Consider the following 15699-nt stretch of genomic DNA (forward strand, 5'->3'; position numbering starts at 1 on the left):
GTATGCCATCCAAGTCACTGGTAAAGATGCTTTATTTACATTTTTAATTGCCCTAGAGTTTTCAGAATGATCAATAAGCAGCAGTATGAGCCTGAAATCCCTTGCTGGATTATAACCCAGTACAGGGTTCAAGATGTCAGTCCTTAGCAGCTTTAAATCCATGATTTTTTCAGTTTTGGAAATGTAGATTCTTTCTGGCACTTCTTTCCAAAAACAATGTCATGTTTCCTCATCGTTGAAAGTTTGATAAGGCATGTATTCCTCTACTATAAAATGTTGTCAAATGTTATAACAAAATTTTCTGCTGCTATTTAATGAGCACCAGCTACCTCACTGTTCACTTTTACGTTATGTAAATGTGTGCCTAGTCTAAATTGCATAAACCACAAATGACTTGCATGGAAAGGCAGTGCATCATCTCAAAATTAAGCTGCTCTGAAATATTCATACAGACTCACAGCTGTCTCTCGAATAACGGTTGGGGTCAGAGTGATGCACCTTTGTACTGATCCTCCATTTCCCAACAGCACTACTTCTCTTTTGAGAAATTACTGCTGATTGCAATGGTATAGAAGCTTTTACATGTCCTTTGTCCTTAATAATTATTCCAGTTGTCAACGATTCAGACCAAGAGCACTGCCAGTGTGGAACCTTCTTCATGCTCTTTTATTATGTCCACTTCCTTATCAAAGGTTACTGCTCATATTTTTTTAGGGTTTAGCACCCCATTATCACTTTTCCATTTCTCAGCATTTTTAAGGGCTATTAAGATTCAAAATAATGTTTGACGTAAGTCAGACACAAACAATCACATGCTGCCACTGAGTGGCCATCTCACTGTAGTCTTTCGGTTTCAACCACATCAGTGTACCTCAGTGGATGACTTATTCCACTTGTAGCTCTGAAACGCTTCCCTCCGTCATGCTAGGCAGTGAGCCTCAGTTCACTGTTTGTATATTCCTAGTATGTTCCCCATACTGACATTAAAATTTTAATTATTCATTATGGGAATAAGTTCTTATACATTTGATTTGTTTCATCCTGGTCCATCACACTAACAATATTATAAAAGGCTAATTAATTCTGTCCAGTGTGACTGATGAAGTTTTTTCTCCTATTTAATATTTTATCCTTAACATGTTTCGGTCTTATAGACCATCTTCAGAAGGATATCAATACAACTAGAAACCACTATTACAGTATATTTTGTGAGTGTTAATATATATATACAATGGCATCATAATGGGCACACGGTAGCGTAGCTGCTTGAGGCACTATGCTACAAGCCAGAAGGTTGTGGGTTCAAGTCCCGATGAGGTCATTGGATTTTTTCAATTGACCAAATCCTTCCAGCCGCACCATGGCTCTGGGGTTGGCTCAGCCTTTAATAGAAATGAGTACCAGGAATATTCTTGGGGATAAAGGGCGGTTGGCGTGTAGGGCTGACAACCTTGCTGCCATCTACGAGCCGATTGTCTAGAAAATGTGGGAACCGCAACATCTCAACCCTATGGGCTTCCACGGCCTGTTACAGGGATACCTTTACTTTTACTTTTTTTACTGTGTTACCATAATACAGAGAGCTCAAAGTCTAATGTTCTTAACAACTATAGTGGCTTGTATTAATACGTTAAAATATTTTTGAATTACAATTAGTGTGTTTAAGAAGATTTTGTTAAAATTTTTTAAACCAAATTGCTTCGTGTCCTTTTTATTTCTTCTCTTTGAAGGAAGCCAAGCGTCTACCGCCTTGTGGTTCTGCTGTTTGGAGAACAGGATTATTTAGTGTCGTCCTGTTGATGTTCGAGGTGTGCTGTGTTGTTGTATAACAACAAAATCTTCTTAAACATACTACGTAATTCTAATTTATAAATATTTTAACATATTAGTACAAGCCACTAAAGTTGTTAAAAACAATAGATTTTTTACTCATGGTATTATGATAACATTGTATGTATAATAATGTTGTATTTTAGCGTCCTGTTGCACTGATTTTCATCCATGATATGTATGTAATAGCTTAGCGTAAATAACGAACATGAAGATGGCACCATGTTGCCGAAACATGTAGTAAGAAGTGACATATGAAATTGAGTGTACTACAAGGCGGCCATTACATACATATCATGTATGTATAGTATATTAATATTTAGAAAATACATTATAATAGTGGTTTCAAATTGTATTGATATCCTTCTGGAGATGGTCTATAGGACCGAAACATGTTAAGGATAAAATATTAAAAATGAGAAAAAACTTCATCATTCACACTGGACAGAATTAATTAACGTTTTATAAGTTCTTATACCATTCATATGTACAGATGCTCCGTAAGTCAAGCATTCAGGGATCAAGTATCACACATACTTTACACAGCTGAACAAGAATTTGGAAAGCAATGTTGAAACAGTGGGTTTTCATGGAATTTTCCTCAAATAATTAAGTATATGCCAAAGGAGGAAGATACAGAAGGAGATTTTAGTAAGACAGAAAAACTGTTATTAAACTCAATGAAAGGATAATGCAAGATTCCGAGAACCCACTGCTGCCAGCAGTAGGTGAAAGTGTTCAGAATTTATGATGACTGAAGTGAAGAAAAATCGGAAAATTTACTGCTTTAAATTCGGAAATTCCTAGAGTCAAAACTCAAGACAGGTTATAATGTGCACAGGGACACTTTGCAAACTGAGGACAGTATAACCTGCACAGCCAAAGTTTAAATGCTGAGGAACATGAGACTTAAAACAATGATAGATGAGGGAGTGTGTGAGGTATATGTTATTTCCATTATAATAATATCCACTAACTATGGACCCTATCCTGACTGAAGTTTGTCATGGTTTCCTTTAGTCCCACTTTGGAAGTGTTGGATTATATCTTAAAACAGATAATGACCTTTACTCACACTTGATGCTATATAACCTCTGCAGTAGAGATTATAGGTATGGCAACTCTGCATGAGAGGTACAAACTGCAGAAGTCAGTAAGACAAGTTTTTCTTTTTTAATACAGGTAATGCACAGCTATAAATATATGTTTTGTTCAAATATCATCGATATTATTGATTTTGAAAACAATATTCATACCAGTGTGGATCACAGGTGGATCTAACTAAACCTGTACAGAGAGCAAAGCAATTCCCCCATGAGTAGCATAACCCACGGGTCTGGGGCAGAACAAATAATACATATGTCATTCCACAGCGTATGTAGGCCTGGAGACTAAGAGACTCACCAATTTGTCATTTTGTAACTTCTTAGGGAAGAATGACTCATTAGCAAGTCACAGAGTCTGCAGACCAGGAATAAGAGCAACTTACCAATGTGTCATTCCATAACAGTGACTCATTAGCAAGTCTCAGCCTCAACAAGTTGAACCACCAATGGACTTCCTTCCACACACACACACACACACACACACACTTCAAAGTATTCATTTCCCTGCACAGTGACACAGTACATTATATAGGAACACACACTGAGGTAGTGTTGCAACACTCAGTACTTTTTTCTCTTCATGGAAACTGATGCCGGCAGCACATCCTCATCATTACAAAACTGGTCAGGGGCAGACCACCGTCGCTTACGGGGGTTCTCTGCTCTTTTGGTGTTCTTAGTCCGGGGTGTCAGGGATATACACACATCACCCACTTGCAGCTGGTGACATTTGAGTCCATAGCACTGAAGTGTCCGCTGTGGGTAGCAAGATGCCCACCCCTGGTCAAACACGAAGAATGGGTGCTCCAGCGCTGACTCAAACTCCACCTGTAGCAGCACAGCAACAGTCTACATGTGAATATGGAAAATGACAGAAAAATAAAAAGAGAGGAAGAAAGAATAGACGAAGTAAGTGTTGGATTTGAGGTTCTCACAGCAGTGGTTATGAAGGGATCAGTCTTCTGGGATGTCACTGAATTCAACTGAAGTTTTGAAGAGTAATTAAAAAATGAAGCCAGCATGAAGCAGACAGAAAGTTCTGCTTGCTGCTTTCTTGCCTGGTTTACTCTTCAAGGCAATATGTTGCCCTAAAATGACAGTTGACTGTCACCAGACTATATGACACTATATCACCAAAGACAGCTCTTCGGAAGAAGTAAAAACTGTAGGATGGCAAAGAGCAGAAGGGAATTATGGACAGGGAAGAGAAAATGAATAAAAGGAGAATATCAAGAAGGATGAAGGGAGTCAGTATATCCCAGTTAGTGACTAGGCTATGGATTGGATGACCAGGCAATTGAGGCTCAATTCCCAGGAGGGGCAGAGATTGCTGTTCTCTCTCCGACATTCAAACCAACTCCAGAGTCCACCCAGCCTATCCAATAGGTACCAGGGTCTCTTTCTCATGATGTTAAACTGACCACTCACTTCCATCCAGCACCAAGGTTACGAAAATGTGGAGCCACACCTCATCTCCCCATATATACTATACATGGCATGGTACTTAATTAAGCACAGGGTGAACTTTACCTTTTCTTCACCTTAAATAACAGTGTAGGGTCCTGCCTCAAGATGAACCAGAGTGTTTCACAATCAGTTAGTGACATACACCATTACACCATGATAGGAAAGCTATTAGATCCTTCTTTCATCATATTTCAGGTACTCATATGCTGGTGATACATTCAAACATGTTCTCCTAAATGGCAGTCGGTAAGTGTGGCTGATTTAAGTGCATTATAGCTGTGTACAATAATATTAAATAATATTGTCGCATGTTTCCTAGGTAACGTGACAAGAAAATTTACGTGGGTTTCAGATTTGTCAAAGACGTTTATTGGACAATCATGCTTTACACTCACAAATACAATTATTCACACTTATAATGCCTTCGGACGTTTTCTCTTCAGTGTTATGCACCCTCGCACCGCTAATCTCGGTGAAGTGTCTTCTGCTCCTCGCTCTTCAAAGCTGGACTGACTCCCGAGCTCTCGTCAAATATGAACTCTACACCTCTGTGTAGTATAAGATCAATACTAAGACTTTAAGATTACATGCTCGAAATATATACAAATATAAAAACGAACGTTAAGGAAACATACAGCACATAAATTTGCTTCAAAGTGGGAACAAGTTTTAGAAGCCCCGGGGCCTTCTTCATCACGTAGAAGTGCCCGCCCACAGGAGACCGCTACCCTGTTATTGCCACAAAGACAAGGGAAAAATAGCCAACTAAATTCGTGATAAATTAACAGAAATAACATGTGCACTGCTCCATCTTGTACGTTAACTTATTACAGATGCACCTTTTGGGAGTTTCATCATTGTAAGACAGTGTATGTAAATATTATTGTTGTATATTTCGCGAAGGTTGGTACTGAAATAGTTTACCTATAAATAATAGTCCATTGGACCACACGGGATACCTCGTCGGTCATACAGTATTTTTCTTCCGTACGGTTGCTTACACAACTTATGACACACTGGTGCCAGTACTGGTCCAACTTCTTCCTATATACGAGTATCAGGGACAGCGTGTTTGACTTTGCACGCAATTCGACACAGCGTTATCAAATAACCCACAAACCGAACTTTGGCACATATAACGTTGCATTTTACGTGCTTACCGCTTTGGACTTTGCTTTAATGTCGTCTCCTTGTCTTATTCATTTACTTATCTCTTTATTGTTTATTTCTTCTTCTCTCTGGCCCGTTCCCATTCAGAATTAATTCTAAAATTATGAATCTTATACGAGCAGACAGTCGGTGGCACTCCTTGGGCGGGGGATCAGCCTGTCGCGGATGTTAGGTGGCTCCCTTGTTACCACGGCATGGCGCGTCCTCAAGTTGCGAATGTTAGGTGGGTCCCTTGTCACCACGGCATGGCGCGTCCTCAAGTTGCGGATGTTAGGTGGGTCCCTTGTCACCACGGCATGGCGCGTCCTCAAATTGCGGAAGTTGGGTGGGTCCCTTGTCACCACGGCATGTCGCGTCCTCAAATTGCGGATGTTACGTGGGTCCCTTGTCACCACGGCATGGCGCGTCCTCAAATTGCGGATGTTAGGCGGGTCCCTTGTCACCACGGCATGACGTGTCCTCAAGTCGCGGATGTTACGTGGGTCCCTTGTCACCACGGCATGGCGCGTCCTCAAATTGCGGATGTTACGTGGGTCCCTTGTCACCACGGCATGGCGCGTCCTCAAATTGCGGATGTTAGGCGGGTCCCTTGTCACCACGGCATGACGTGTCCTCAAGTCGCGGATGTTACGTGGGTCCCTTGTCACCACGGCATGGCGCGTCCTCAAATTGCGGATGTTACGTGGGTCCCTTGTCACCACGGCATGGCGCGTCCTCAAATTGCGGATGTTAGGCGGGTCCCTTGTCACCACGGCATGACGTGTCCTCAAGTCGCGGATGTTACGTGGGTCCCTTGTCACCACGGCATGGCGCGTCCTCAAATTGCGGATGTTACGTGGGTCCCTTGTCACCACGGCATGGCGCGTCCTCAAATTGCGGATGTTAGGCGGGTCCCTTGTCACCACGGCATGACGTGTCCTCAAGTCGCGGATGTTACGTGGGTCCCTTGTCACCACGGCATGGCGCGTCCTCAAATTGCGGATGTTACGTGGGTCCCTTGTCACCACGGCATGGCGCGTCCTCAAATTGCGGATGTTAGGCGGGTCCCTTGTCACCACGGCATGACGTGTCCTCAAGTCGCGGATGTTACGTGGGTCCCTTGTCACCACGGCATGGCGCGTCCTCAAATTGCGGATGTTACGTGGGTCCCTTGTCACCACGGCATGGCGCGTCCTCAAATTGCGGATGTTAGGCGGGTCCCTTGTCACCACGGCATGACGTGTCCTCAAGTCGCGGATGTTACGTGGGTCCCTTGTCACCACGGCATGGCGCGTCCTCAAATTGCGGATGTTACGTGGGTCCCTTGTCACCACGGCATGGCGTGTCCTCAAGTCGCGGATGGGGGAGAAGCCCTTCAGGTATGGAGGGGAGTTACGAATATACTGAATAAGCAGTCGCCAACAGCCTACAAAGGGTGGTCTTCCAGTTTGCGAGTTCGGCGCGGAGCTAAAACACCTCATAAAAAAGTAAGCCTGTTACGAAAGATCACATGAAAACTCGGACCGGGACGGATTCTATGGATAAATGATTTAAGCGAAGAAAATGAACCTGAGATTCGGTACCTGGAACGTCAGAAGCATGTACAGGGCAGGTTCGCTCAGGGCAGTGGCGGATGAAATCTCAAATATAAGTTAGATTTAGCGGGAGTACAGGAGGTCAGTTGGGACGGAGGTGGCATCGCACAAGCAGGCTAATATACATTTCTCTACGGAAAGGGGAATGAAAATAATGAATTGGGTACAGTTTTTTTTTCGTACATAAGAGAATCGCATCAGCAGTTAAGAAGGTAGAGTTCGTTAGTGATAGGATATCATATATAATGCTGAAAGGTGTCTGGTGTGATATCATTGTTATGAATGTTCGCGCCCCAACAGAAGATAAAATTGATCACATAAAGGACAGGTTCTATGATGAACTAGAAGATGTATTTGATAAATTCCCGAAGTACCCTATGAAAATGTTGTTAGATGATTTCAATGCCAAAGTAGGGAGGAAAGACATTTTCAAACCAACTACTGGGAATGGGAGTTTGCATGAAATTAGTAATGATAATGGAGTTAGAGTAGTAAATTTGCCACATCGAAAAATTTTAATGTCAAAAGTACAAAGTTCCCACATCGTAACATCCATAAATTTACTTGGACATCTGATGGGAAGATACACAATCAAGTAGACCACATTTTGAAGGATAGGAGACGGCACTAAACTACACTTGATGTCCGATCATTCAGGGCAGCAGACTGTGATACTGACCACTGCCTGGTGGTGGCAAAGGTTAGGGAAACACTGGCGGTGAGCAAACAATGCACAGAGTTCATATGGAGAGGTTCAATCTCAAGAAATTAAATGAGGTAGAGGGTAAAGAGCAGTATCGTGTTGAAATCTCAAATAGGTTCGCGGCTTTGGAAAACTTGGACACTGAGGTGAATGTTAATAAAGCTTGGGAAATTAATACAGAGAATATAAAAATATCTGCCAAAGAGAGTCTAGATTATTATGAACTGAAGAACCATAAGCCATGGTTCGATGAAGGGTGCTCAAAATTACTAAACCAATGAAAGCAGGCCAAATTGCAATGGTTACAGGATCCAAGCGAAATAAATTGGGATAATCTGAACAATATAAGATGTGAAACCAGCAGGCATTTCAGGAACAAAAAGAGGGAATATCTGAAGGACAAAACTGATGAGCTTGCAGTGAGAGACCTGTAGAGAGGAATAAATGACTTTAAGAGAGGTGACCAGCCTAGCAGTAAATTAGTGAAGGATGAGAATGGTGATGTGCTTGCAGAGTCCCACATTTTGATTAGGTGGAGGAACTATTTCTCTCAGTTATAGAATGTACATAGGGTTAGTGATATTAGGCAGACAGAAATCCATACAGCTGAGCCGTTAGTACCTGATCCTAGCCCTTTTGAGGTTGAAAGTGCTATTGCAAAATTGAAAAGGGTATATAACGCCAGGTAGTGATCAAATTCCGGCAGAACTTTTTCAAGCAGGAGGCGAAATATTACATTATAGGATCCATGAGCTAATTACTTCTATCTGGCATAAAGAAAAATTGCATGATCAGTGGAAGGAATCTATTATTGTAGCAGTTCACAAGAAGGGCGATAAAACTGTGTAGTTATTATCGGGGGATATCACTGCTATCAACTTCGTACAAAATATTATCCAATATTCTACTCTCAAGGCTAAGTCCATATATAGATGAAATTATTGGGGATCATCAGTGTGGGTTTTGACGTAACAGATCAACTACAGATCAGATCTTTTGCATTCGTCAGATATTGGAGAAAAAATGGGAGTACAATGAGACAGTACATCAGCTATTCATAGACTTCAAGAAAGTTTATGATTCAGTTGGGAGGGAAGTTTTGTACATTATTGTGATATTAGAGTTTGGGATACCCATGAAACTAGTTAAGCTAATTAAAAAGTGTTCTTAAACGAAGCGTATATTAATGTCACTATACGTAAACATTTGTTTGATAAATTTCTTATCCAGAATGGTCTATAACAAGGAATGCTTTATCGCCACTCCCTTTCAACTTTGCTTTAGAATATGCCATTAGGAAGGCCCAGGGAAACCAGGTGGGACTGAAATTAAACGGGACACATCAGTTGTTAGTCTATGCCGATGATGTGAATCTACTGGGTGATAATGTAGATACCATAAAGAAAAACACACAAACTTTAATTGACGCAGGTAAGGAGGTTGGTCTAGAAGTAAACACAGAGAAAACTAAGTATATGTTGCTGTCTCGATACCAAAATGCAGGGCAAAATCATGACATAAAGACAGGCAACAGATGTTTTGAAAATGTGGTATAGTTCAGATATTTGGGAACGACGATAACAAACCAAAACCTGATTCAGGAGGAAATTAAGAGGCGATTGAACTCAGGTAATGCTTGCTACCATTCAGTCCAGAACCTTTTGCCTTCTCATCTGTTGTCCAAAAACATAAAAATTTGAATATAGAAGATGTAATTTGGCTGTCGTTCTGTATGGGTATGAAACTTGGTCTCTGACATTGAGGGATGAACATAGACCGAGGGTGTTGAGCAGAATATCTTGACCGAAGAGGGATGAAGTGACAGGAGGTTGGAGAAAACTGCATAATGAGGAGCTTCATAACTTGTACTCTTCTCCAAGTATAATTAGAATGATCACGTTAAGGAGGATGAGATGGCAGGGAATGTAGCACGAATGAAAGGGAAGAGGACTATTGATATTTCTTCTAACAATGAAAACCTTTATCTGAAGTCAGCTAGCCATAACAACTAAGATTCCTGTGTTAATATTTCACTTTATCGTTGAGTTATGCGAGCCGTTTTCTAGTACATCTATATCGAAATATTTCGATATTGCCCGTACTGAACCGTTGCATAGGTGCCATTTTAAAATTCTTCAACGTGGAAGTCAATCAGTTCGGAAAGAACACAACAAGGAGGCACACGTGGGTCTCTCAGTTAGTTAAAAATAGAAATACGTTTATTCAGTACACGATTCATAAAGTTGAGCTGCCAACACACTTGGCCGCTCACCAAGGCTCGGAGGATCAATTTGGCCGGGTTCAGGCTGTAAGTTCTCAGACTGCCGCCCGGGAATTTTCTTCCCTGGTTTCATTTAGATTGTCAGTAAACCTGGAAAATCGCCTGCGAGAGATGAAAATAAAAAGGGAGGGAAGTCATGAAAGCAACTGAGTACCTTAGTTCGAGTCTTTACATGAGAAACTCGGAAGAGCAAATGTTACAACACTTTGTACGAAATTTTCACATCTCAAATGAAAAGTATCCACAGATTTTGGACAGAACACGTCAAAGGAATGAACTACTTGGAAAACTAAGATTAACAGTAAACGAATTTTGAAGAAACAGCTTTTTAACTGAATTAAACTGCCTCAATCGCTGGATCTTGTGAGCATGATGACGACCCTGTATCAATTGAACTAGCAAACTTACTGTCCATCTGAATAACTTTCCACTGCTCAACGCTGACCATGTACCATAGAATTAGTAAGATTTAGTCATCATGTGACAAAACATTTGGCAATATTCATCAATTTAAGATCTAAAAGTTTGTGATGATGGTATATTGCTACAAGTATAATGTTACTGGACTTTATCCATCGTCTTGTCTATTTTTTAGGGGCTAGCTCTATCTATTGGACCAAACTGAGTAGGTTTTGCCTCAGGACGGGGACAGAATCCAGTCCCCGAAACGCTGTGTTTTGAAAAAGAAACATTACTTTTTTAAAAATACATAAACAGACGATGGATAATGTCCAAAAACATAATACTTATATTCATCAATTTCTTGCACAAAGCAGTTGAAATGAGCAGGCAAGTTCGACAGGCTGGACAGAGTAAATACAGATTCCTCGCTCTTACAAGTGTTTGCTTACCGAAACTTTCTAGCAAATCCGTTACAACTGCGGAATAAAATTGGCAAATTGTGCCGGATTTTATGGGTATGAAGAAGCATGATTTGTGTTGTAACGCCGCGTGGCTCACTGAATTACAAGGCGTTGCATCCTAGAAGATCGAGCTTCTAATAACTGCGTGTTAGAAATATACTTTACAAGCAAGGCATTTTCGCTTTTGGCCTATGCTCCATCTTACTTTGCTGAAGATGAAATCAGACATTATCTAAACTCTCAAAATGTATTTCATTGCATTAAATAAAGTGCACGTGCTGTTATGATCTGCAGTTCTCACTTTAAACATTTTTCGATTTGGTATGTCTTTAAGAAAATGCAATGCAAAACATATTTTCCCTACGTGCAACAGTCTCAGTGGCATATCTTCTCCGTTGATTAACTCTGTCGACAGTCACTGGTAATCACTCATAAGGAATGCAAAATCACAAAGAATGCGTTTACAACCTGCAAGTATATTTCTGAATTACTAACATTCACAATTTCTGCCTTATGCAATGAGAGAAGTACTGGGGACATCACCTAAGTTGTTTGCTTTCATTTCGTCAATTTCAGGATAAAAACACAATTATGTCATTATGAGAAGCGTATATAAATTCCCCTTCAATTTCATGCCTTCGGGACCAGCCCACGCGGCCAGACACTTTATTACAGTATTGCGTACAGAAATATAAGCAGCCAAACAGCAATTTCGTTTTTAGAGGTGGGTTGTTGAACTAGAGAGACAACTGCCTGCCAACAGGAGCCGTTCCAAATGAACGTTCTGATCTTCTGACGAACGCTCTTTCTTTCCCATTATTGTGGAACCAGACAGTGAAACACATCGTGGTATTCGACACAACATACAACAAGACAGCTCCGAGACGCAAGTCATATAATGAAAGCACTGATATCTTATTGACTAAATCTGTTATGTAAGATTTGAGGCTTTCACGGCGGTGACTATGAAGAAAGCAGTCTGCTTTTACCGGTTCTCACGGTCTCTTTGCTTGCAGATTTCTTATATAATTTTTCTTCTACCCTGAAGATGGAGGCGATACGTTCCTCCGAAACGTCGGTTAACACCACATATACACGGTGCCAAATCCCAGAAGACTGCTTTCTTCATAAATCTGTTATGTTTCGCTCTAACATAAACTGTTAGCAACACAAGGCAAAATTACGTACGTAATTTCGTGGTTGGAAGAATGTCAACGAGCAGCCTGGCAGTATTTCTTACGAAATAACTCATCATCATCTGAGAGCCCGTAAGTAATAATATTGTCACGTGTAAGAGGTACGCGTGACGAAATGACGGTTCTAGTTCGGATGATTGGGTTTATTAGCACTTTGGTTACAGCCTCTTTTAGTTACACTCAGATACAGAGCTGTCTCCGATTGCCATACGCCTCACAATTCAGGGTTACACGCAAACACTCTAGTCCTCTCCGGGTAATGCAATTAAAACACAGGAACTAGCGCTTCAGACCGCTCCAAGTGTTACACATAATTACAGTCTTCCAATCACATGCCAGGAAATACTTAAACACTCTCAATACTCCCAAATACTGAAATATGTTCAAAGTCAAAGTCACACTGCGACTGACAGTCAGGCAGTCAGTAAGTCTTGGTGTCGAGCCCCATTTGGGGCTCATTTCCAGATATTAATTATTACAGTTTGACTGTTACGGTCTTGGTTTTGTGGGGCTCCTTCTCTGACGAGAGGACGGGTCTGTCTTTTGTATATGCTGCTGGTCCTTGCCAGCGCAGTCTTTCTCGGGTCCGAGTCATGGCGCCGACCTCAGAGAAAACGCCGCACTCAAATTGTTGCCTTGCGTATAATCGGTCGTGGGGTGTTTAATGGTCAGTTACCTACCAACACTGTGTTCATCCACGTTACATTGCTCCCTCCTTAAGGCTGTTCGTCCCGAATAGCCTAACGGTGCACCACCGTTCCTTTTCTTCCAATGGCTGTGCTTGCAACGTCTTCTTTTTCTCTGGCTCGGTGTTTCTTCCCCCCCCCCCAGGTTGTCCGTTCTCCGACCGCTACATTCGCTCCCTCCTTCAGGCCAGCTCGTCCCGAGCGGTTCACTGCTAAGGTGCCAGAAGATCCAGATGTATCACCATCATCCAAAGTTCTTCCTCTCTCTCTCTCTCTCTCACCAGTGGGGGCCATAACTACTGGAGTGGCCGGTGCTCCCCCATATCCGACTCTTACTATGCTAATGTTGCTTCTTTTTACGCTTCTGAGGGGGCATACCCCTCCACAAAGTACATTTTTCCATTTTTCGTAACCCACTGGAAGTACCGACTATTTGTTTCGCGATTTTTCCTCTGAAAATCTCATAGAGGGTCTTCGTGCGCGTTCCTCTGCTTCCCAGGTGCGATCGCTGTCCTGTTCCCCACCTTTTGGTGTCTTTCGTGGTAGGGTCCTTTACTCCCGTTTTGCATTCCAGGCCTTTCCAGCGTCTATTTTCCTCCGTCCGTCCTTTCGGGATTCTTGGTGCGACATCGTCATTTTTTTGTCTCTTACGCCTGTGTCCTGCACAGCGGGTAACCTTCATTCCGGCTGCGGTCACATCCTTCAGCGGTCCAGTTTCCGTGGGTCAGATTTTTTCTGACGATGTTGCTCTTGCGCCATGCCATTGTTTCACGGCGGGACACCTTCCTGCAGGCGGCAGCCAAGTTCCTCCGTGATCCACGATCTCCTCAGGTCAGTTCTTTTGGCTCTCCACGTTGCCCTGCAGCTTGCTTCCGCCCCCTATGCCGCTTCTTGATGCTCCGCTACGGACTGCAATATTCCTGAATCGGGCTCAAACTTCTCTGTATCTGCCTCCGTCGCCTCGTGGCAGGCGGTAGTCTCTTTTCGCCATGCACTCCCATTGGCTTCCAACCTTGCCATGATTTCCTTCACAGCTTCACGGTCTGCCGTCCTCTTTGTCTCCGCCTCTTCCATCTTGGTTGTCAGGGTTCACAATCCTTCTTGCATGGACTTCAGGAGTTCCAATATTTGTTCCCTGTCTGCAGGCTGTCTTTAATCTAATCGATTAGTCAATTCAGTAATCACTTCTTGTATGAAATCCGACCCAGGAAGAAACAGGTAAGGTAAAAAGGTAAAGCTATCCCTGTAACAGGCCGTGGAGGCCCATAGGGTTGTCAGACGTCGAGGCTCCCACATTTTCTAGACAATTGGCTCACATATGATAGTAAGGTTGTCAATCTTACGCGCTGGCCGCCCTTTAGTCCCAAGAATATTCCTGGTACTCATTTCTGTTAGGGGCTGAGTCAACCCCAGGTGTCATAGTGCAGATGGAAGGATTAGGTAAACTGAAAAAGTCCAGTGACCTCGTCGGGAATTGAATTGGCGACCTTCCGGCTTGTAGAATAGTGCCTCAACCAACTACGCCGCGCAGGCTGCAGAAAGCTCAGTAATGTGGGGGGGGGCTTCATAATTTGCACCACAGTATTTACAAAACATTGGAGAATGAGACGGGGAGCATATAACATGCAAGAGGAGATAAAAAATGCGTAGAAAAATTTAGCCGGGAAACCTGAAAGGAAGAGGCCTCCTGGAAGGCTTAGGTGAAGACAGGACGACAACATTAAAACGAATTTTAAAACGAATTTTAAATAACTAGTATTTGAGAGTGTCAACTTGATTAATTTCGCTCAAGACAGGGCCCAGTGGAGGGCTCTTGTGAACACGGTAATGAATCTTCGGGTTCCATAAAGTTCTGGGAATTATTTGAGAAGCTCAAGAACTCATTTTGTGTGTGAACAAACGAGTGAAACTAAACTGTTGCGTCACTGTGGCAGGTGCCAGAGCTCCGTCCGCGAGCCAATCCGCGGAGATCGATTAGTGAGCTTCCATTCCGGTAATATAATGCATGTTTCTGCTGGCACCGTCGCAAACGATGTTCCCTCATTCCTGGAATTTACAGTACAAAATAATAAACCTCGAAGAGAACACAGAAACACACACACACACACACACCTGAGAAGATTTTTCGGTATAAAACGTTAATTTCTCTGAAATTGAGTAGTCCGGTGTTTGGCCCTGAGACTTCTGTTTCCGAGCTGGTACATAATGTTCCGAATCACATTTTTGGAACTACAGATAAATTGTAACTTCGAGAGCAAAAGGTACAGCGATACACCAAGGAGGCTTGTAGGGACCGCATTCAAGTCGTCATCACATATGCGTTTGAATGCATCTACTGGATAGTAGGCTGAATGAGCTCCAGGTGATGATGTATTTGTGCCGAGGTTCAAGTCCTGGTCAAGTCACTTAACCGAATGAAAACCCGCGGAAATATGCGAACACGGAGGAAACGCGTTCATTAAGTTCAAATGGAAAGGGTAGGGAACGAATCCGTCACTTATAAGGACTGATGTTATCGATTATTATAAGTATAGTTCAAGTTATCCTCAAGTAATCAAGCACCACGCCATGAAGACGTATGGGGGAGTAGAGGTATAGCTCCACCATTCTTAACCTCGGCACTAGATGGTGCTAGAGTGGTGAGCTACACAGCCCTACCGCTTTACAGTCTCCGATACCCACTGTATAGGTGGCTGAACGTTATGGAGAATATTTCTTGTACCCGCCAGGGAATCAAACCCCGATTTCTCGGTCGTTCAACTCGTAGCCTAGTCACGATACCGACCGGACTGTACGTTCTTTGTGTATTCAAACAATTTACCG

General features: G+C 42.5%; 1 protein-coding gene across 1 annotated transcript in view; it reads right to left on the minus strand.

The window, feature by feature from the left end:
• Nucleotides 1–2980: 2980 nt before the first annotated feature.
• LOC111868497 (ataxin-1-like) overlaps nt 2981–15699 on the minus strand; it is a 51132-nt gene continuing 38413 nt past the window's right edge. The window contains exon 3 of the mRNA XM_023859189.2: nt 2981–3764. Coding sequence (XP_023714957.1) covers nt 3498–3764 — 267 coding nt within the window. The 3' untranslated portion in view covers nt 2981–3497. The remainder of the gene's footprint in view (nt 3765–15699) is intronic.

This window comes from Cryptotermes secundus, unplaced genomic scaffold (assembly GCF_002891405.2).
Source record: "Cryptotermes secundus unplaced genomic scaffold, Csec_1.0 scaffold206, whole genome shotgun sequence".
NCBI lineage: Eukaryota > Metazoa > Arthropoda > Insecta > Blattodea > Kalotermitidae > Cryptotermes > Cryptotermes secundus.